Source organism: Crinia signifera, chromosome 11 (genome assembly GCF_055691185.1).
Source record: "Crinia signifera chromosome 11, ASM5569118v1, whole genome shotgun sequence".
In the NCBI taxonomy this organism is placed as follows: domain Eukaryota; kingdom Metazoa; phylum Chordata; class Amphibia; order Anura; family Myobatrachidae; genus Crinia; species Crinia signifera.
The window spans coordinates 76,185,988-76,209,339 of NC_139227.1; the positions used below are offsets into that span (position 1 = coordinate 76,185,988).

Genomic DNA, 23,352 nt, shown 5'->3' on the forward strand with positions numbered 1-23,352 from the left:
GCAGGTGTTACTTGTGCAGAGAGAATTAGATTTGGGTGGGGTTTTACTTCAAAGTGAGATCTATATTGCAGTGTAAAAATAAAGCAGTCAGTATTTTCCCTGCACAGAAACAAAATAACTCACCCAAATCTAATTCTCTCTGCACATGTTACATCTGCCCCCCTGCAGTGCACATGGTTTTGTCCATCTAAGAAGGATTTTGTCAGAAAGAATGAACCAAAATAAGGCCCCTTGTGAGGTCAAGGCACCCTTTTGGTCTCCATGATTTTTTCAAGGCACCCTTAAGTCAAAATAATTACCGAAGTGTCCCTTTTTTAAGTAGTTGGGCCAAAATAATGTGACAAGTACTTTTTTCCTGATCTTAATGCTACTTAAACAACTTGTTTGCAAAAAATGGATGGTTGGGGGGGCAAACATCGCCAGCCATGACTTACTGCCATTGTTTTGGGTGGCAGTTTTGCATGTCCTCTATTTAGATTTTGCACTGTGCCGCAGCCACCCTCTGGAGCCGCCACTGGTGGGGTCTACTAATAAGATAAAGAATAGCCATGTTTTGTGGAAAACAGGGCTTTTCTGAGCTTCGGGCAATTCATGGAGCAGGTTACCGTGGAGAAGTTCTTGACTTGTGGAATTTAAATCTGTGGTTTCTGCTTGTCCATGGTGTTTAGATTTACCATCGCAGGATGGCAGAATCTGAACATCTGGCAGAAATTGCAAGCTAAGTGCTTCCCTGCTCTGCACCAGCCATAGCTCTGCCCTTTACCTCCCTGCAGCATCCCGGGACCTCTGGCGCTGGAGCATGTGCAGAGGCACACGTTGGCTGAATCCAACACCACAGAGGGGGACAGCAGGGGTAGACAGCCCAGCTGGAGCCCGATATACCACATCACATTGCCGCATACCTCCAAACTTTCTGAAAACATGACGGAGGTGCGTGTCCGAAACTTTGGGGCATGGCCTGTAAATCACTTTACGCCTGCGAGGCCACGACCCCTTTTTCCCCACTCTGGGGGCATGGCCAGTGCTGTGTGAGCTGCTGGACATGCCCCCAGACCCTCTGTTTGTGGGAATAGAAGGAAAGCAGAAAGAAGGGGCGCTCCATAGTCCATTAAAAGATACATTTAATATACCACATCAAATAAGTAAAATCCAGGTACAACAGGTATTTGCTCATACAAGACATTTAACCCTGTGGGCTGGCTACCACATGGCGTATTATTGATAGGCAAACAGCTACTCCAGATGTGTAGTCCTTCCATTCAGGAGACCTTGTGTCGCCAAAAATGACCCGTGTTACAGAGTCCCGGAAACCAGTAGCAAGATGAACACCGGAGACCAGTGAGACCGCATTAGGCCCTGACGTGGCTTTTGACGCTCTCCATCTGACATGATCTCACTGCATCCAGTTTTTTATTTGGATTTAATGTAGTATATTAAATTTATCTTTTAATGCACTCTTTCCACACATATACAATTTTAAGCACACACTTAATTCAGCAGCAGCACCTGCATAAAAGTTCACTCACTGCATCCACCACACAGTGCAGTGGAGGAGGTGCACTAGCTGCCTCGCGGCTTACCTTGCACTGATTGTGCTGAATCTAAACCAAGCTCAGTCGACAGCGCGGTAGGAGGGGTGCTGGCGATGTTCTCCTCCGGTTTAGGCAGCAGGAAGCTCTCAAGGGCAGAGCACACTGCCAGAGTCTTCTCCCCCACCCTCCTCCTCCTGGCCGGAGGTCGCATAGCTGACAGAGTATGCCTGCAGTGGTGTCGGGGCCGGGGTGATAAGCAGAGATCTCCCCTGGCAGTTCGGCACCCCCTGCGGCTATCTGACTCCTGACATCCTGCCCGTACTCCCTACCCCCAGGGCTGGCTAACTACGCTCACTGCCCGACCTGCTCGCACCGCAGCGGGTCAGACAATAAACCACCCACCACGCGGCTGCCAGGGGTCCGTTGGAGTAGCATAGTGCTGTGAAGGAGCACTGGCAGGTGGCGGTGGCAAAGTTTTTAGAAAACTGTTCAAAACACTGGGCAGCCCTCTGATTGGCTGAGAGCTCTTTCTCAGCCAATCAGTGGCCGCCTGAATGTGAATCCACTAATTGGCTGAGAGCTGCCCAGTGTTTTAAACAGGTTTTTTTTTTTTTTTTTTTTATTCTGCCATCGCCGCTTACCTCCACCAGCGCTGCACTACTCCATCGCCCGCCCTCTTTCAGCACCTGATGGGTCATTGCAGATGGCATGCAACATCGGGTGCTGGAAGAGGGCAATTTAGGCACCATAAGATGTGATGGGACATCGCATCCAATCGCATAAATCTATGGGTACCATTAGACTCTGTGAGAAGAGTTGTAAACAACAGAGGGCAATATGACACCTGCAGCTATCGATATAGTGAGACTGCAGGTGTTCTCTACACCACAGTAGGGACAGCACTGCTCCTGGTTGTGGCATCTGCCAGCTCCGGGCTTCACGAGATCTTGCACAAGTAGTAAAATATCACATTTACACAGCGAACATGTCAGAGGAGACCCACAGCAACGCAGCACTGAGCTGGTGCACCCTGGGAGCTGGAAGGTGGAATTCTCACTTCCCTGCTTCTGCATTCAAGATCTTAATATATCTTGCCACTGTGGCTTCCTGCTTCACCATGGTAGAGGCAAAGCAGGTAACATACCCGCATGTATTGTGTGGATAGAATACATTCCCCATAAAGTGTAGTTATATTATTGGTTGGCTGTCTGCATTCTTAAAAAGAATTGTCAATTGTATGGTATATATTACAAAATAGTTTGTTACACTAGAACACTGGGGCATCTGTGGATGTGGGAATATCTCCTTTGCATCTAACTTCCTACAACTATTGACATGATTTGATCCACAGTCATGACACTGTCACCACCATAACTCAGTGCATGATACTGCAATGCTGAGGGCTGATAAACCAGATATTTATCTGATAAGATTAGATATGATAAATAACCCAAACCAAATTTATTTACTTTATTACCTTTAAATATAACGGCAACTCTGAAATGATTGCACACCCACACAACCTTGTTATAAAAGGTATGACAATGCTTTACTTAAAGAATAGCTTCATTACAGGTATTTGCAGATGCAGACTAACACAAGAAACATAAAATTTGATTAGCTAATACTTAAACAGTAATTCTAAATCAAATCAAAATGGACACCTTTCAAGGACAGTGATCAGCCATGATTAAACCTCCTTCATAATTACCTCCAGCCCCCTGTGCTTCCTTGTTCTTTCTCAACTGCCTCCTCCCTCCTTCTATCACTCTGATATTTAAACCTTTATCACATTAATTAATTAATTAATTACTCATAAGCATTGAGTCTTATTGGCAAGCTCCGCTTTCAATCATGATGTCATAATTAACCCAACACCCAACTTCAGTGGCCTTGTGGGTCTACGCATGTGTGGCCTTGTTCCCATATAGTTTGTTCCTATTTCTAGACAAAACTGTGCAGACTGGCTGTCTGCCCTTGTCCTCTGTTACATCAATAAGGCATTCTTAAACCCAGAAATCCAAAACAATATCTCATAAGAAATTACTTATTTCAGCAGTATTCTGATTCCACACGCCATCTTGTAACGATATATGCAAGTCATGCCTAACAAAATGGCCGCAGTGTCTGACATATTATCACTGTTTAGCGCAAAGGGAAGGCCTCATACGCAGTGAATAGTACATTGTGCAACAGGCAAAAGTCATCTGCAGCAATAAAAGTGGCAGTCAGGAAAACAGAATATAATAAAAGCATAGATTTATTGATTAGTTGATTTTCTGTATTATCAGTCCATCCTCAACTTTTTTCATATCTCCGAAAAAAAGTTCATATCTCTCGTACTGTGCATCATTTGTTTCTCTCTTAATACATCGGAAAACCTTCTTGAAGCATTTCACTAGCATACAGAAAAATCAATAATATTATCTTGGCAAAAACATCAAACTTCTTAAAGCATATATAACATTGACTTATGCGAACCAGTTATTGGGGTTCAACCAAATAAACCAACTGTAGGGAATCACATCACTCACACCTGTTCAATAAACTAAATTTTTTTCAACCCAAATAATTTAATTCAACTTTCCTTTTAACGTCATCATCCATTTAGTATTTCTGATGCTTGTACCATATTTTAATTATATTCACAAATTCAAATACAATTTTATAAACTTGGGATAATGTAAATAAGTGTGTTTATTTAATATACCATGTGTTACTTTCAAATCTTCATGTTGAATCACCACTGTATTAATTAGTAAAAGTACATTTTATTACAATAGATCTTGTTTGTAACCATTTAGAAACCTTAAGTGTGTAAATATAATATAATCCTTGTGGTAATGTCCATGGCTTATGAGACAGTATGTTTGAGAAAACATCATAAGAAACAATTCAATGAGTACCCTTTTTATCTAGATGTTATACTAGCACACCCAACTCTGTCACATAACTACATGTTTTGTTGTACTCCAAAATATCTCCTGTTATTACACTCTTTACCAATTTTAAACCTAGGGAGAGTCAGTAACCTTATAAGATTCACTTGTGTAAATCCTACATAGAAAATGAAGTGTTGTTTGATTTGACTGAAAATATAAGTAGCCATTAACCCAACATTACCGGAGTGATAGCGTAGATGACAATATAACCAACAATCAGTTTACCTTATTGTTCTTTCTATCAGCTCATGATGAGCGTCTTAAAGAAGAAATGTCAGTTTGCATATAGATATTATGTTTGCACCATTGTTACCATCCTTATTTAGAATGCCTCTTCTTTACTGATACCTTAACTAGATGTATTCTATCAATGGTTCTGGTGTGGGCGTTCTTAGTTACTTTTATGTTATTACTCATAAATTTATTTTAAACCTTCTAATTAGTTTAACATATTGGCCATCAGTATTTTATTACCATCCTCTGATGCATACCGAAACCTGGGAGCATCAGTAGTATGATGTATATGTGTGTCTGTTATGATTATTACTATACTTGTGGGATTAAAATTAAAAGCAGAAGTAGAATACACCACCATGACTCTAGTAATACCTCTTTGATAACTATACACACTGTCCTTGCCAGCAACCAATCCCTGGTAACCCTCATTCACTATAAAAATATGAAAACTTAAAAAAACAAAAATGACTTCTTCAGTTAGTGAGTGTATGGGAAACTTGGTCACTCATGGGGATCATTGTTTTACACCTTGTCCACAACCCGCAGGGACACCACTAAGGGTATCCCCCGATTCCGTGGACCTCTTCTTGCCCACAACCCGCAGGGACACCACTAAGGATGCCCCCCGATTCCGTGGACCTTGTCTTGGTCGGTGTGGGGGCCCTGGACAGGCCCATCATCAAATAAGTTTATTAAGTTAGAATCACAGTCACAATATTTATCTGCATCAGTTTCTATTTCTTTCAACTGATATCACCACCAGGTCGGAAACCTTCTTGCAGTGAGACGCATTAATTCAATTGGTTTGTTTCACAGGGACGGGTCTTGCCTTTGATCGATGAGACATTTAATTGTAAGAATTTTCTCACCATTGCATAGTCTCCAGGCTGGACCTTTTAACAACATCCCTTCATAAGCTTGTTTGCTTTTCTGGCAAAGTATTTAGATGATGTGAGAATTAGAGTGCCAAGTCTGCTGCTGGATGTTGAATAGGGTTTGCTGGTCTCCCAAAAATAAAAAAAATGTATATATAAATTAAAATAATGGTCTTATAAGGGAACAGGTTCAGTGGCTGCTGAGGAGTAGTGTGAATGTTACACAAAACCGAAGACAAAACTTCAAGTCAACTCATGGTAATTTCCACACCCACCCTAAATAATGTGTTCTCAATGTGCATTTGTTAACATGTTCAAATTTGACTAACACCTTTTAGTGTGTGGTGAGTGCAACCAATTTTTCATATCCATATATTGACTAATTCCTTAGAATACCTTTCCTGTCAAATATGTACCTCTATGATTTCTTTAATAATATCATGGGATAACATATCTGAACACAAATTTCTCAAAACATTTCTTTGCTGTAAAGGATGCTGTTCATGGGACAGCTGGGATGTTCCTTATAATCAAGATAACATATCGGATACCATTTAAATATAATGACAATTTTATATGCATGTAAATTCCCAAAAAAATATTTTTTTTTAACCTTAGGAATGGACCAGTGGTGGGAGAAATGTTTGATGGTTCTATAGGAATAATTTTCCTGAGTTCATTCTCTTGCAGATGAGTTTGGGACTCCTTTTCTCTGCATAAGATGAAATCAAAATACATGCCCTCTCTCCTTACATGGGTCATCCCATGGGCAGCTTCTGCATATGCCAGGAGGAGGGGTTTGGGGGGCTACTGGTTTGCCCCCCAACATCATTACAAAGGCCATTAGCCTTTTGACTGCATCCATTCATCATCCATTGGCACATTCCTTTTAAATACACAACTCTTGATGTTTTATGAGATTCTGCTGGTCAATTGTAAAAACATTAAATTGTATAGTGGTGTGATTCACAACAGTGGCCATCTTATTTTTGTTACCAAGTGCAACAAGATCACTTTATAACATGTGAGCTTGACACTTAACAACTACTGCCTTTGCAGGGAGTTGCACAGCCTCAATGAGCTCCTTTACTTGCTGTGATATTAACGTATTATATCATAGCAAAATCACGATGGAAAATGAGGATCTCTAAATCCAATACTACCGCATATCCCGTATATGGCATATCCCGTATATGGCCATACAATCTTTGTAGATGGTAGTGGCGTGTCAGAGATATCAGGTCTAATTGGAGAAATTTTGCTTTAAATATTCCTCACAATCATGTTCTAAATCCTGCATCTCATCCATCCTCTGGGACTCCCGGGTCCCACCAGGTAGCAGAGTAGCAGGATTTAGCGTACCACACCTGACAATGGTCAGGTCATGTGGCGCTGGGAGCAAAAGTTCCCAACGAGAGAACCATGCACTGGAAATGTGTCTTGTCCGTGAAGAGTTCATTAGAAAAGATGTAGCATTAGAGACACATAGTGTGCGGTGTTCTGTAATTTCTATACAAAGGCTGCAGCAGCCGCCACAGTCCTTAAACATGTTGGTAAAGCAGATGCCACTTGGTCAAGTGTGCAACTGTAGCACCTGATGGGTCTATGTGAACCCCCATGTATATGTGTTCAAACTCCCAAGGCCGCTGCTTGTTGTTCATTACAGTAAAGACAGGTATATGATAAATCTAATATATCCAGTGCTGTGGTTTCTGTCAGTTTGTGTATCAGAGCCTCAAATGAAGCAATTATGTCAGTATTTTGTACTTTGTCAGCTCTGTGTCAGTTAGATTTAGTAGTAGTAATAGAAAAGGTGTCAGTAAGAGAGTCCTGTAAAGAATTTAAACACATCATTAGATCATAAACATATTGAATCAGCATTGTGGTAGCAATCATGCAACTCATTGTGGGACATAGTGGGACTGTCCATAAAACTTTGGCTTAATTGAGTCCACGTATATTGGACTGTGCTGTAAATAAATGTAGTAAGTACTGACTATCTGCTATTTGATAGTAAAAGATATGCAGATCATAAACCAATGACTAGATGACTGTAATACTTCCATAAATGTAAAGTGAATTGATTTACACTAAAAAAAAAATAAGAATAATCACATTGGGCAGATAACCTGCAATAACGGAGTGTTGCAACTACTATGGGTATTAGATAATATGCTTTGTTGTAAAATCGGAAAAAAACTATTTCTTGTGGTCCATAGATGTTCAGAAACTTGTGACAGGATGAGTAGTTGAAAATTCATCAAAATACTAATTGCTTAATGCCCTATGAGCATCACTCGTATCCTCTAACCCCGTGAGGGTCCTCATATCGGTTAGTGCCTTCTGACAGCAATGTCTCATGGATTCCTGTTAATAATACACAATTTCTTCCAAACCACTCTGAGAAAAAAATAATCATTAAATCATTACAAATATTTGAGAGAATATCATGATTAGTTGTGCAGCAAATGCGATTTACTAGTAGCAGAACCCAGTAGTGCTGCACCTAATTGTGACCTCCATTCCTTATTTGTGGGCTCATATGCATGACCAATGGATCTAGTAAAGTGGCAACATGCAATCAGATAAATCAGTAAGCATAAAAATGCAACTCAATATGCATCTTATAATAATCACTATAAAATCTGCATTTTTCAATAAGGGCTTTGATAAGGATTCTGCAGAGGTACCTGCAGACTCAATATTTTTTTCTAAATAATTTCTAGTGGCTCAGTAATAATAATAATATTAATAATAATAATATTTTTTTTAAAACACTTGCTTTTTCTGTGCAAAATGAAATGCATCAATTTGTAAATTAATCTTTTCTCTGGAATGGTCACACCTCTATTGGCTGGGATTTAATTAAAATAAAACAAGCAAAAGCAATAGCATTATTAAGCTCAGACATCATATTAGCATTTGTCATTTGGAAAAAAAAAATGGCAGTTTTTAAACAGATGTTGACAAAACAACATTATCACTTGAGGGAAGCAATGGGGAGGGGGCTGGAGGTCATCCTTGGGTATGGCTGATCACTGTCCCATACAGAACATTGCAATAACTTTAATCTATTCATTGTGCTTTATCAAAAGGGTAAACAATATCTTCAATTCTAAGATCTTTCAACACAATTGTTTAAATGTCCTTGTTATGGAAAACAGTTCTGTAACACTCCTTGGATATTTCACATTATTTAGGAATAAAACTTTACTCTCTTATCAATCTCATTAACCATTTCCTGCCTTTAATCTCCTACAGAGTTATTTCTGATGTTACTCTCACCTCATCACTGAAAAAAACTTCTTCCCTTCTGCTTTTTCAAAAATAAACAAAAAATTTCAAAATTATTCTTTTTTTCCCCCATTTTTTTCTTTTTCTCCCTAAGGCTCTAAAAGACATATCACCTCTCCTCACTTCTCACTGAACAGAATTAACCCCTCAGTGGGACAGTACAATCTTTCCAAACATATGTGGGTTAGTGGGATATACTATCTCAATTCTTGAAGCTTTCACCACCTGTCACCAGACCATTGCGCGTTCACTCTCATCAAATAATCATTACCTCACAGGTGCATCATCATCGCCAATTCCAACTAACTATGACCAGCATAGTATTTTCTATTCCTTCTCACTTGCTCACACTAGTCACATACTCAGAGTACTTTCTCCCATACATTGTATGTATCCCATACAAATGCTTAAAACGGTGTTACCTCTTTCAAAGACAAAAATGTAAATAAAATAAATGAAAAATTTCCCAAAAAAACCTAACCTAGCGTTATGTGTCGCCCAATGTTATCACACCTACGCTGCGTTATGTGTCGCCCAATGTTATCACACCTACGCTTTCCACGCTGCGTTATGTGTCACCCAATGTTATCACACCTACGCTTCCACGTGTCCCACCCCCACCCTGTCTTCTTTTGTTATGTTTCCCCATATATTCTACCTTGTACGTAGGTGGCAGATACCCCCTGTAAATCTCGCTACCGGTCAGCACTCTTCACAGGAAAAAATCAACTCATCAAATCAGAAAAAAATTATATGCAATATGTCATTCTTTGTTACCATATCTGCACATTGTCTAAGTGATCATTACACGATTAGATCACTATCTCCCCTTGTTATTTAGCTAACTGTGGCCACAGTATTAACCCCTTAAGATACTCTATCAATTTAGTACCCTCCCCCTTTCAAAACAAACAAAATTATATTAACACAAATCAAAAACAAAACAAAAATTGGCTTAAAGAAAACCCCACAGCCTTGAGTCAGTTATCACTGATTACCTTCCATTCATAAGAATAAAAATAAACCCAGGATTTATCTGCGCATTACTCAAGGTATATCTGATTCAATATATGTATCCAGATCAAACAAATAAGCAATAGAAATTGCCAACAGAAAACATGGTCTAATATATCAATATGAACCTTTAAGAATAGATGTTATATTGGACTTATATCTCATCGATATATATATATATCACTTTTCTTATTCAAAATGTATTACTCATTAACTGAAAAAAACATTGAATTCACATGATCATTTCCTGTTTCTTCACCTAACATGGACAACTCCTTATCTCGCATTACATCAACTGAATCCATCACTTTAGAGTTTCCAACTCACAGCTGCTTTGTTTAATAAACCAAAAAAAATTAAATCAAAAAACCCATAGCAGAAAAACATCAGTCCTACATTACGGACTTCATCTCCGCAAGACAGGAGACCAAAAAAACTTTACAATGAGATAAACTCGATCTTTCTTTGTTTGTTATAAACAATATTCCAATTAACTTTATTTATTCTGGTGGTAAAAATGAACTGTTACTTGGCTTACAATATTAGCGTCTAGTCCTTTAAACTCTGTATTTTATCTGACCTCTGTCTATGGATATAAAGAAACTATCTCAAATTGTTATTGTAATCCGACTGCTTGCTAGCTCTAACAATGCAACGTATAATTAATTATTTATTAACATTTTCTTATATAAACCATATACAGTAGACAATCCGGAGGTTTCCAAACAATACAGATTATGGATAAATCATGCATTCCATTTCTTCCACATGTTGCTGGCCAGTCAACCAGAAAGAGACGTAAATGCACAATCTCCTCTACCTATCTCTAATCACCAAATTATAAGCACGGGAAAACCTACAACAAATATATGCAACTTCTTTAAAATTTATAGATTGGACAAACAAAGAAACTCTAATTATCAAAACAACCGCTACAGATTAGTTACTTCAGCAATATCCTCAGCAGATAATATACATCAAACAATCCAACCGCGGTCAAAAAATAAAAACAAACAAAAAAATACTGTCATTTAAAGAATATTATTATTATTTTTTTTTTTTAAAGTAGAAAATTTATTGCCAGCATAACCTTTATACCAATATGCTTGCTATAGTCTGCATGCTTTGCAAATAAACTAAAGAAATACCCTTCCTGACCCAAGCAATGTTGTTTACAACTTCTTGCCAAGTTTCTCGCTGCTCTCCTTATCTATTCTCTGACACAGAGAAGAAATGGGCGATGCGGGGGGGTTTAGCAAGCTGACAGTCTGCAAAATGCAGCGTTGTCTTTCCATGCCTTAAATTACGATCTATTGGTTTTATAATTAAAGATCGAAGTTGCTTCAAGTAATTGTGGATTACCATACCTTAACAGATGTTTGAGAAGATTAGGGTACACAAATGCACCGATTTTAAAAAAAAAATTCTACACATTTTTTTTTTTTTTCCCAATAGCTAATTTTTTTTCCAAACTTTGATCTTCTCAATAACTGATAAAATATGGACACCAACCATCATTGAATCTCGCTGGGGCCTCCAACTGATAAACCAGATATTTATCTGATAAGATTAGATATGATAAATAACCCAAACCAAATTTATTTACTTTATTACCTTTAAATATAACGGCAACTCTGAAATGATTGCACACCCACACAACCTTGTTATAAAAGGTATGACAATGCTTTACTTAAAGAATAGCTTCATTACAGGTATTTGCAGATGCAGACTAACACAAGAAACATAAAATTTGATTAGCTAATGCTTAAACAGTAATTCTAAATCAAATCAAAATGGACACCTTTCAAGGACAGTGATCAGCCATGATTAAACCTCCTTCATAATTACCTCCAGCCCCCTGTGCTTCCTTGTTCTTTCTCAACTGCCTCCTCCCTCCTTCTATCACTCTGATATTTAAACCTTTATCACATTAATTAATTAATTACTCATAAGCATTGAGTCTTATTGGCAAGCTCCGCTTTCAATCATGATGTCATAATTAACTCAACACCCAACTTCAGTGGCCTTGTGGGTCTACGCATGTGTGGCCTTGTTCCCATATAGTTTGTTCCTATTTCTAGACAAAACTGTGCAGACTGGCTGTCTGCCCTTGTCCTCTGTTACATCAATAAGGCATTCTTAAACCCAGAAATCCAAAACAATATCTCATAAGAAATTACTTATTTCAGCAGTATTCTGATTCCACACGCCATCTTGTAACGATATATGCAAGTCATGCCTAACAAAATGGCCGCAGTGTCTGACATATTATCACTGTTTAGCGCAAAGGGAAGGCCTCATACGCAGTGAATAGTACATTGTGCAACAGGCAAAAGTCATCTGCAGCAATAAAAGTGGCAGTCAGGAAAACAGAATATAATAAAAGCATAGATTTATTGATTAGTTGATTTTCTGTATTATCAGGGCACACTGCCCGATCTACCATGAGTGCATCGGTGAGTGTGAGTCCCAATATGTCTGAGGTGGAGGCGGACAGTGACTGACATCACAACTGGGCAGGCACAAATAAGTGATGCCAGACAGCGATTGTTGAGTATATGGCACTGACCACACCTACACCGCATTGGTCACATCCACGTTTCACAATAGGCTCTTTATCATTTTTAGATCATGGCCCTTAAGTGTACCCTGGTGTAGTGCTTTATTATGGCTGAATTCTGACAGTTTCCTGGAATCATTGGTAATGATGGTAGGTGCACTTTTATACAGTATTGAGTAGTGTGGGTTCTAGAAGAGACAGAGAAACTGCATAGAAAGGGATGATGATAATGGTGGTGGTTACTAAGGGGTGAGGGCATTGATGCAATAAGAAAGCGGTTCCCAAACTTTTTTGAATTCCTGCATCCTACAGTATCAAATGTTTCCACTCTGCCCCTAGTCCATAGTTTCTTATTGAGGAAAAAAGTAAAATTGTGGTTCTATTTAGACTAATTTAGAGTCATGTGGTGAGGGACCAGATATACTTGTTTGTGTACAATACAGGTTATGAGTGGAAGCCACAAGCTCTGGTTTTGCCTATTGACCATGAATAATTTGACTTAAACCTGCACCATCAACCCAGGGAACCCCATAAGGGTTCTATGGCACCCCAGGGTGCCTTGGCCCACAGTTTTTGAGCCACTGCAATAAGGCATCAGACTGCAATGGACACACCTTTTCCCTGGCACTTTTAAAAAAAATACACTAAATTAAAATAAATAATATTTGTTATACCCATCTCAGCAATAATATACTTTGCCGCAATCACCATGGTAAACCCTAAGGTATTGCCACTTTATTTCAATAGGGTTGTTCAACACAACAATCTTAAAGTAGATCATTTGTAGAAATTGTATATACCACGGCAAGATTTAAAGGTCTGCTAATAGGTTCACTGGGGGCGATCATCTGGCCCAAATGCCTACACTTATTGGGGATTATGCTTTGGGTGCCTTAAGCGAAGCATAATCCATTATAAACATGAAACGTGACAGTGGCTGATTGTAAATATAGAATATCATGATCACCATAAAGAAGCTATATAGAAGTACTCAGTGAACCTGCTAAAAGGACAGTGCATAGTTGTTTCAGGACAGAGATTTGAGCAGAAGAGTTGCTTCCAGTTCAACCTTCCATAAATTAAAAGGGGTCAATTCAATTGTTTGTACATATTGTAGCTCCCATCTCAGAAACTTATGGGGAAGAAATACCACATATTAACTTCCTTACAGCAGGGGTTCCCATCCACAGGCCAGTCCAGGTTTTATGGATAGCCATACTTGGGAACAGGTGATTTAATACCTGTTATTTCAATTTATCCATGGTCAATCAGAGATATCCTTAAAACCTGTACTGCTAGTGTTCCTTGATGTTGGGAAACACTGCCCTACAGTCTGGATTTTCTTTTCATGCTCACAATGGGTGTTATTTAATGCGGGGGTGGGGAGTGGCTGACTGATAATCTGTCATCAGTATTAAACACCCCTCACTTGCTTTTTCCACGTCACCTGCTGTTAGGTGAGGTGGAAATGGTGAGTGCGGCTGTCAAAAAGCCGAGGGGCGCTGCTATATGCAGCGTGTTTGCTGCATTAGTGATGAACCTAGTCTTTCAGGGTCCGAGGACGGCAAAGATTTCCCCAAAACATTGAATACAGGTTTTGCCCTGCGATCACGTCGGAGTTCCAGTATGCATATGAAGGGATCAGAGGCAATTTTCAGTAGAAAAATATGTTCTCAATAATTTTATTAAAGACCAAAAAAAAAAAAAAAACAATGGCAATGTTACAAAAGCACTCGCCAATCAGATTTCCATTGGATTTAGATACAGCAGATCTGGCACGTAGATAAAAATGCTATTCGATCAATATCGATGAAAATATACATGTATGGAAGAATTAAATGCTTCTCTTTAAAAGGGTACACAATACAATTGTGGTATCCAGTATACAGAAGTGTCTTAATTGCTAAGAACAAATACAAAATAGGGTATGTTTTTTGGTCTACGGGGCATCCAACAGAGGCAAGCCCTAGGAGCCATCTTTAATATATGCTATGGTGTTACAATGCTGACTATGTAACTTGTGGATGATATGGAGCTGGCAGATCAAGTGGGTGAAGAGTGCATACACACTTGCCAATGCAGGGGGAAGGGGTGGCAGGATGCCATGTTTTGACTAAACCCAATCCTGCAGCAAGGTCGACTAGAAGAAATAGCTGATAAGAAACTGACCGAGGGAGCGCGCAAAATAGGAATACACAGTTCTCCATATGTGTTTCCGATTTGTCCTGAAACAATTAGGGCAGATATGGGGAATATGTGTAAAAACTGGAACCGGACCCAAAAGCTGGACCGGCCAGGCTACATTTTTCAAACTACGCAATCATTTTGGCTCCCAATATGGGCATAGTGTGTATCGGGCCTTAGCAAATTAGAGTTCGCTTCCAACTGAGTTAACCTCTTGTACAAGTTTCCTTTTCTCTTGTGGTCTTTTTCCACCCCAGGCCTTCTGGAATTGCTTTGATAACTCAGCTACTTCACTGAGGTCTTTAAGAAACTGTTTGTACTCAGTCATGACCTCTGCAGACAGACTGGCCAGACAGGTCTCATTCTCATTTACCCATGCTGCTAGAAACAAACATTTTTTCTTGGCATTAAATGTGGCTTTCTTCGTATCTTTCTCTTCCTTCTCAAGCTTATGTGTTTTTCCCAGCAGACGGGACAAGTGGGAGAGAGCAGCAAGTGAATACCTTTTGCTCCCATCACCCAGTAGAATATTAGATGTGGCCTCTATTGCTAGGCAAGCTCCACTTTCATCCCCTCCCAATAGAGGGTCTGAGGCAGCACGCACTGCACTCTTTAGAGCATGAGCCGTGGAGTTGTACACAGCGGTGGTGGTGAGGGCAGCAGACACACACAGCAAGGTCCCTGTGAAATTGAGCAAAATGTCATTGTCACTCAGATCCCCATTGTGCTGCAGAAGGGAAAAGGCATAGCTGTATAAGACATTGACGAGGCTGTAGCGGATTAATGGGGAAGGGTTTCGACTGAGTGAGCTCAGTGAGGGAATGGAACGTAGGAGAGGAGGAACTGGAGACACTTTGGACTGGTCCACAATCCTTAGGTGCTGTCTTGTGGATACACCTTGGAACTCATTGCTATTTATGGTGCACTCTTGCACCCTGCCCAACTTGAGACCCTGCTGTGGGGTTCCTTTGGAATCATGGGGCCCGGCTTTAGCCTGCACTTCTGTAATTACAGGTTCCTTGCTAGGCTTATTAGTATCACTACCTTCACTGGCCATGTGGGATGAAGAGTCAGCCTGTGTATCCTCCAGGTCACAGGACACCTGTACAATGTGCTCAGAGACCGCTGCAGCATGGCAGCCACCAGGGCTGCCTGTATTAGGGTTAGTGAGTATGGTGGGCGCTGCAGCACAGGGGGACGTGTCTGGCTCTTCAGGGCCATAGCTTAGAACCAACCCGTGTCTCAGGGTCCTCTTCCTGTCTAGCGTATCAGTGATACCCGGAGACTGCAAGCTGCTCGGTCCTGTATCAGCCCCACTGAGGACCTGCTCATCTCCCGCCGACGGCGTCTGTGGGCCCCCCTCAGCATCTGGCAGCTCCGTTACCTTCCCAGATCCCCCGGGCGGCTGTGAATTATTTTCCCACCACGGCTTCCACTCGGGCACCAGACAGCCGATGTCCCCGCTGTGTAGCAGCCGGCGGAAGTCCTCCTTCTCCCGGGGGGTGAGGGTATCCCACAAATCGGCCTCCTCTCCCCCCGTCACCCCTGATAGCTCCGGCGCAGTTTCCGCTGCAGCCTCTCCCTCCTCCAGTGTAGCCAGCATCTCCTCCATCCGCCTCCTCTCCTGGGGATCGGCCTCCTCCTCCCGCAGCGCCTGCAGCACCGACTCCCGGTAGAACAGCTCGGAGCAGGCGGTGTGCCGGGGCCCCCGGTAACAGGTCAGGCTGCAGTAGGGAGCGTTGCACCGCGGACAGGTGTATTTCCCGGGGCCAGACAGGCATAGGGAGCACAGAACGGAGTCTGGTCCATCCCGCTCCCGCGCCGGTTGTATAGCAGGTGTGGGGGATGTGTTGCGGGCCGGAATGAGAATTTCATGTTGTCCCAGCACCTCCATCTTACCGGCAGCATGCAGGAAGTACGATACCAGCAAATCACTGGACGGTCTCCACTCCCGCCCCAATTATCGTCCAATCCGATAACCGGAACACGACCCTCTGTATCGTTGCTCCAATTACAGCAGAGTGCCTGACCTCTGACCCACGCCGCTGATGTTGTGAATGGTCTGCTGTAGACAAGAGCTGCGTATTACCCGCGCTGCTCCGACGCGCTCTCCCCGCCCCTTCTCCCGTGATAGGTTCCGACAAACTTCCAAGCCTGCGTTCCAAGCCTCGGTCCCAAGTATCTACCGCAGTGACCAATGATTGGGCTTGTTTACGGGAGGGTATATAAGGGCTGACCCGACGCCTTCCGGTCTAAGTGCACGCTGGAAAGGTCAGTTTGGTGTTTATTTGTTTTTAGTTCTATCACTGAGCTGCTACGCTGTGGGGCATTATCTGGGCGGTGACTGTGTCGGGTGTTATGTACTGAGCCTCTATTTCTTGGCATACAGGGCGTTGGCTGTACCCCTGCGTGTAATGTACGGAGGTAGATGATACCCGGTGCTATGTCTTCGGTGCCTGCTCTTACCTGGGCTGGTTCTATCCTCAATCACCGGGACAAGTGTCGTGCGGAATGCATGTGTGATTGCTACATAATGGGGGAGGGTATAGTGCGGGCATATGGCGAACAAATATAAATCTTTGCTTTATGCAATATGTTGACGAGGCTGAAGTTGGCATTTTGTTCACTTCTTATTCGAACTACAGCTTAATAGTCAGGACAATCATTCTTACAAGAGTCCACGAGTCTTGGACCACACTTCACACCAGAAACCCGCACAGAGGGGTCACTTACATATGACCCACTTGCAATTTCTTTTGGTCAACATGGATTTGGGCAGAAATTAGGCACTAAAATGGGCATAGGTCCCAGATATCATAATATTGAATATGTAGCTGGTGTCCTGCAAGGGTTAAACAGCGTTGGTCCAAAATTTACACTTGAAACCCGCACAGGGGGGTCACTTATCTATGACCCACCTGTAAATGACTTTGCCCAACAAGTGTTTAGGCAGAAATAAGGTGCTACAGTGGGCATGGGTCCCAGATTTCATTATTTTAAATAAGTAGCCTTGCGAGTCCACCAAACCCCCGACCAGTGCTGCCCACCCCCCTCGCAGCATGTATTCCCACGCACAGGCTGCGAATGGATGTTTAACATAAACATCCATTCACATGTTGCGGGGAACACCCACATCTTTCTATGGTCACTGACAATCAAAAGATGTGGAAGGTGCACACATATAATAGTGACTTACAAATCACTTACATATATGCGCTGGGATGGAAATGGGAGGGCAGCTGACATCCGATGAGGTTAGCTGCCTGCTCCCCGCACCCATGTCATGGCCTCATTACCATGAGACTGTGCAGCGTTCTCATGGGATAGCCCATGAAATGCTGGGTGTTCCCATATGGTAATGGAGCTGCCTAGTTCCCATATGCTCAGAAGACAGCTGGGCAGCCCACAGCTCTCTGCCCGGCTGTCACATTGCTTCCGTTCTGCCAGGTGAGCTAGCGTGCAAAAGCATCGGCTGCAGGTCGGGGGAAGTGGTACGGCGTACCTGCAATATATTTCTTACAGGTATGCCGTACCCCCTTACTTGCGCCACTGATTTATATTAAAGCTTATATAAGTTTAAACTGATTATACATTAATGTATGGTATACACTTTTTTTTTTTTTTTTTAACCAGACCTGTTTAACCCATGCAAACTACAGATACTTTGTCCATTCAACCAAACCTGTTGCCATGCCCACTTTGCTAACTATTTAGAATTTTTTGACCAACGCTGTTTAACCCTTGCAGGACACCAGCAATTTATTGAAAATTATGACATCTGAGACCTATTTTAGTGCCCGATTTCTGCCCAAATCCTTGTTGGTCAAAAGAAATTGCAAGTGGGTTATATGTAATTGACCCCCCCCCCCATGTGTGTTTCAAGCGTAATATTTTTTGACCAACGCTGCTTAACCCTTGCAGTAATCCAGCTGCTTATTAAAAATGACATCTGTTACCTATACCCACTTTCATGCCTTATTTCTGCCCCAATCCTGGTTGGTAAAAAGAAATTGCAAGTGGGTCATATTTACGTGACAACCCCCCCCCCCCCCCCCCCCCCCTCCCTGGTGTTTATTTGTTAACTCTGGTCCAAGACTCATTTACTCTTGTAAAATTTATTGTCCTTAATAAGCTGGAGCTCAAATAAGAAGCCAACTTCAGCCTCATATATGCTGCATTAATGTGTCATGTTGCTGATATGTGTATTTCTAGCGCTGACTGCTACTCATGTGTACATTACATAATGGTGGCGTGGGATTGGGATGATATCCTGGTAGGATGCATAGTGCTGTATGCCTGCTGTGTATCGGTACATACCTCAGTGCTTGCCATGTTGTGCTGTGCAGCTGACCCTATAATTCTTTGATTCCTTTTGTTTCATAAAAGTTCTGTTCTGTTGCAGGTGCTCTGCCAGGGGAGAACCAGCCGCTGCCTCGTTCCATCCCGATATTCAAAGAAGTGTACGCTATATGTGGAGGACCAAGGTTGGGAATCTGTGCAGGGGAATTCTTGTACGGTGTTCCTTACCTGTACAGCTGTCTTACACTAACCTGCTTGGATCACATAAATTGGGGTACCCACAAATCTGAATTCCCCCCCCCCCCCCCTCCAAGATGTAAGTACTGAGACTGCAGCTGGTACCTTACGCAATGCCTTTTTAATTACAAAGCAACTCGTGTATCTTATTTACTCATGCAATCTTTATATGCCATTAGCTGTTACCTGTGTGGGTGATCCATAATCTATATTTATATTTTTTGCTAGAAAAAATAAAGGGACCCCTAAAACACATTGTAACTCCAAGTCAATTACACTTCTGTGAAATCAAACCGTCTGCTTAGGAAGCAACACGGATTGACAATCAATTTCGCAAATGGAATAGACAACAGGTGAAATTTATAGGCAATTAGTAAGACACCCCCAATACAGGAGTTCTGCAGGTGGTTACCACAGATCACTTCTCAGCTCCCATGCTTTCTGGCTGATATTTTGGTCGCTTTTGAAAGCTGGCAGTGCTTTCACTGTAGTGGTAGCATGAGACAGAGTCTACAACCCACACAAGTGGCTCAGGTAGTGCAGCTCATCCAGGATGGCACATCAATGCGAGCTGTGGCAAGAAGGTTTGCTGTGTCTGTCAGCGTAGTGTCCAGAGCATGGAGGCGCTACCAGGAGACAGGCCAGTACATCAGGAGATGTGGAGGAGGCCGTAGGAGGGCAACAACCAAGCAGCAGGACCGCTATCTCCGCCTTTGTGCAAGGAGGAACAGTAGGAGCTCTGCCAGAGCCCTGCAAAATTACCTCCAGCAGGCCAAAAATGTGCATGTGTCTACTCAGTCAGAAACAAACTCCGTGAGGGTGGTATGAGGGCCCAACATCCGGAGGTGGGGGTTGTGCTTACAGTCCAACACCGTGCAGGAAGTTTGGAATTTGCCAGAGAACACAAAGATTGGCAAATTAAACTTGACAGAGTTGTCCAGTCCAACAGCAGCGCAACTGTACATCAAATTGCGGGAAATCTTAATAAAGGAGCAACTAAGAAGGTCTCTGAACGAACGGTTCGCCACACATTACACTGTATAGGCTATAGAAAATGACACCCTGTTCAAAATCCTACTGTCTGTCTTGAACAAGAGCAGATGTCTCCAGTTTGCAAAGGATTGGACAGTACATGACTGGAAAAGGGTCATGTGGTCCGATGAATCGCGTTTTCAATTACACCATGCAGATGGCAGGGTGCAAATATGGAGAAAACCGCACGAAAGCATACACCCCCCGACAACTGCATTACCGCAACACTTCATGCTGGTGGAGGCAATATTATGGTTTTGGGGATGTTTTCTTGGCATTGTGTGGGTCCTTTGATTCCTGTGGAATAACGTCTGAATGGTTTTTGTACTGAAGGGGTGGTCATAATAATTTGGCCACCACCTCATGTGATGCCTGCTCTTCGATAATAGTGCAGCTGGTCCTCCAAACTAAAGGCCTCCATAAACTAAAGGCCTCCATACACTATGTGATTTTGGCACTTTGGGCCGATCGGGTGAAATCGGCCCAAAATCGCATGTTGGTGACATCTGATGCGCGTTCCCGTGCTCATCAGATTGGATCAGGTGGTCGCACCTACTGAACATAAGATATATCGGAATCTGAGCCATCATGGGCGCTTTTTAGCACCCACGATGTATCCCATCCGATATCTATAGAGCTCCGGGTACCTCCTTCAGGCGCTGTGGACCTCCTTCAACCCCCAGTGTAGAAGCAGCAGCCGGCATCACAGGAAGGGGCAGGCGTGATGGGAGGGTAGTAGTGACCAGACTTCCCTCCCTGCTTCAATCTGGATGTCTGCATGGGCTTTAGAGCCCAGATGCCCTCTCCTCTCCCCAGCTGCTGAATGAGCGCAGTGGACGGGCTGCAGAGCCCGGACCCCTCCTCCCCAGCTAATGAATGTCTGTTTCCCTCCCCAGCTGCTGAAACGAGGTAAGGAAACCCAGGAGAGAGTTACATTCTCTCTCACACAGCGAGTTCTCCATGCAGCAGATCCCTGCTGCAGATTGTCTACATCTGGGGTAGCCAACCCTAGTCCTCGAGAGCTACCAACAGTGCATGTTTTGCAGGTCTCCTCACAGAATCACATGTGAGCTAATTAGCTCCATCTGTGTATCTTTTAAAATGTGTCAGTGATTAATGAGTGCAGCTGTGCAGCAGCTAGGTTGTCTGGAAAATGTGAACTGTTGGTAGCTCTCGAGGGCTAGGGTTGGCTACCACTGGTCTACATATGTCGGCATCCATGTGTCAGGGTTAATGTGTCAGTGTCCATATATCTGCATATGTCTGTGTCGGCATCAGTATGTCTGAATCTGTGTCATCATTGGTGTGTCGGTATGTTAGTATTGTTAGTATCTGTCTGTGTCAGAATCAGTGTGTCAGCGTGTTTGGGGTTAATGTATCAGTGTCCTTTGGCTGTGTGAGCTTCTGTGTGTTGGCATCAGCGTGTCGGCTTCTGTCTGTGTCAGCATAATTGTGTCCATTTGTTAGCATCTGTCTGTATGTCTGCATCAGTGTGTCCACATCTGTCCATGTGTCAACATGAGTGTGTCAGGGTTAGTGGGTTGCTACATATATGACCCGCTTATACCCAAATAGCTGCCTGTATACCCCTTAACACTGGATGGCCCTCTAATTGGATGAGGCTGCTGAGACTGAGAGCTTTCTCAGCCAATCAGCGGCCTCACATTCAGGCGGACGCTGATTGGCTGAGAGCTCTCTCAGCGGCCTCAGCCAATCAGAGGGCCATCCAGTGTTTCAAAGTCATATGCTGCCACTGCTGAGTCCCGCCGCCTGACAGCTCCGGTCCCCAGCCAGGTATGTACACCACTCCCCGCCAGCGCTCCCGTCCTCCGCTGCCGCCACCGTGCGCTCCTGTCCTCAGCCAGCTCCGGTCCCCGCCACCGCTCCTGTCCTCCGCAACTGCCAGCTCCGGTCCCCTCTCTAGTCCCCACGCTGATTGCATTTTGAGCAATCCCATGTGGTTAAAACCCACATGCGATTGCTCATGCAATTCGATCAATATTATGTGCAGCTCATATCTATCGATGCGATATTCGACGACATGCCTGCGCATCACGTGGAATGTCCCCTTCAAAATGCATGCAATCATTCGATTTATCGGCCAGATGTGTGATTGCATGCAATATCTCACATATGTATGGGCAGCATAATACCTGCAAGGTATAGCACTGTTCAGGCCACTCCCTAGGGTAGGCATGTCCAAAGTCAGGCCCGGGGGCCAATTGCGGCCTGTGCTGTCATTTCAAGCGGCCCGCAGCCTCTAGCTGGAAGCAGGCAGAGCATCAGATGGATTCAGTATTGAATCCCAACAGCTGAAATGCCGACAAGGGGGGGACGTGGATCGCCCCCCCTTGCGGGCTCGCTACACTAATTTATTCTCCCTCCAGGGGTGTCGTGGACACCCACGGAGGGAGAATGTGTCGGGATTCTGAACGCCGGGATTGTAACTGCATCCCCATCAGATGTGGGAAGCACAGCACAGGACACTTACTTACTTTACCTTGCTGTCTGCTGCAGTGAGGAGGTGCCGGCCGCCACAGTCAGATGTGTTTGGCAAAATCCTGGCCCGAATACTTGCAAATAGGCTAGAAAAGGTATCCCAATGTATTATCAATAGGGACCAAACTGGTTTTCGGAAAGATAGTAGTACAGCACTGAACATCAGGCGGTTCCAGGTAAATGTCCAAATAGATCAGCAGCAGGGGGAGAGAGCGGCCATCCTATCTTTGGACGCAGCCAAAGCGTATGACAGCTTGGAGTGGGATTATTTATGGCAGGTCCTTAAAAAATTTGGCATAGGGAGCAAATTTATAGATTGCATAAAATTACTATACCAAGCCCCTAGAGCAAGGGTTCAGGGCAACGGGTATATTACAGAAATGTTTGAGTTAAAAAAAGAGGGACAAGACAGGGGTGTCCATTGTCACCGGTTCTCTTTAACCTGGCAATGGAACCCCTGGCATGGGACCTAAGACAAACTCCAGAACTGAAGGGTATATGTGAAGGGGTAACGGGAAATAAACAACTAATATCTCTATACGCGGATGACATGTTGGTCTATCTGGCAAATTACCAAATTGAAATCCCAATAGTCCTGAGAAAATTAGAAGAATTTGGGAAATCATCAGGCATAAGAATAAACTGGT

At 42.9% G+C, this 23,352-nt stretch overlaps 1 protein-coding gene and 1 non-coding gene across 2 annotated transcripts; one reads left to right on the plus strand and one right to left on the minus strand.

The window, feature by feature from the left end:
* Positions 1 to 14,124: 14,124 nt before the first annotated feature.
* Positions 14,125 to 16,653, minus strand: ZNHIT2 (zinc finger HIT-type containing 2). The gene has a single exon (XM_083165043.1). The coding sequence runs from the start codon at positions 16,530 to 16,532 to the stop codon at positions 14,823 to 14,825; it is 1,710 nt and encodes a 569-aa protein (XP_083021169.1). The 5' UTR covers positions 16,533 to 16,653; the 3' UTR covers positions 14,125 to 14,822.
* Positions 16,654 to 17,006: 353 nt separating this feature from the next.
* Positions 17,007 to 17,139, plus strand: LOC146046535 (small nucleolar RNA SNORA57). Its single transcript, XR_014465932.1, has one exon. It is a non-coding gene; the product is annotated as a small nucleolar RNA SNORA57 (small nucleolar RNA).
* Positions 17,140 to 23,352: the final 6,213 nt, after the last annotated feature.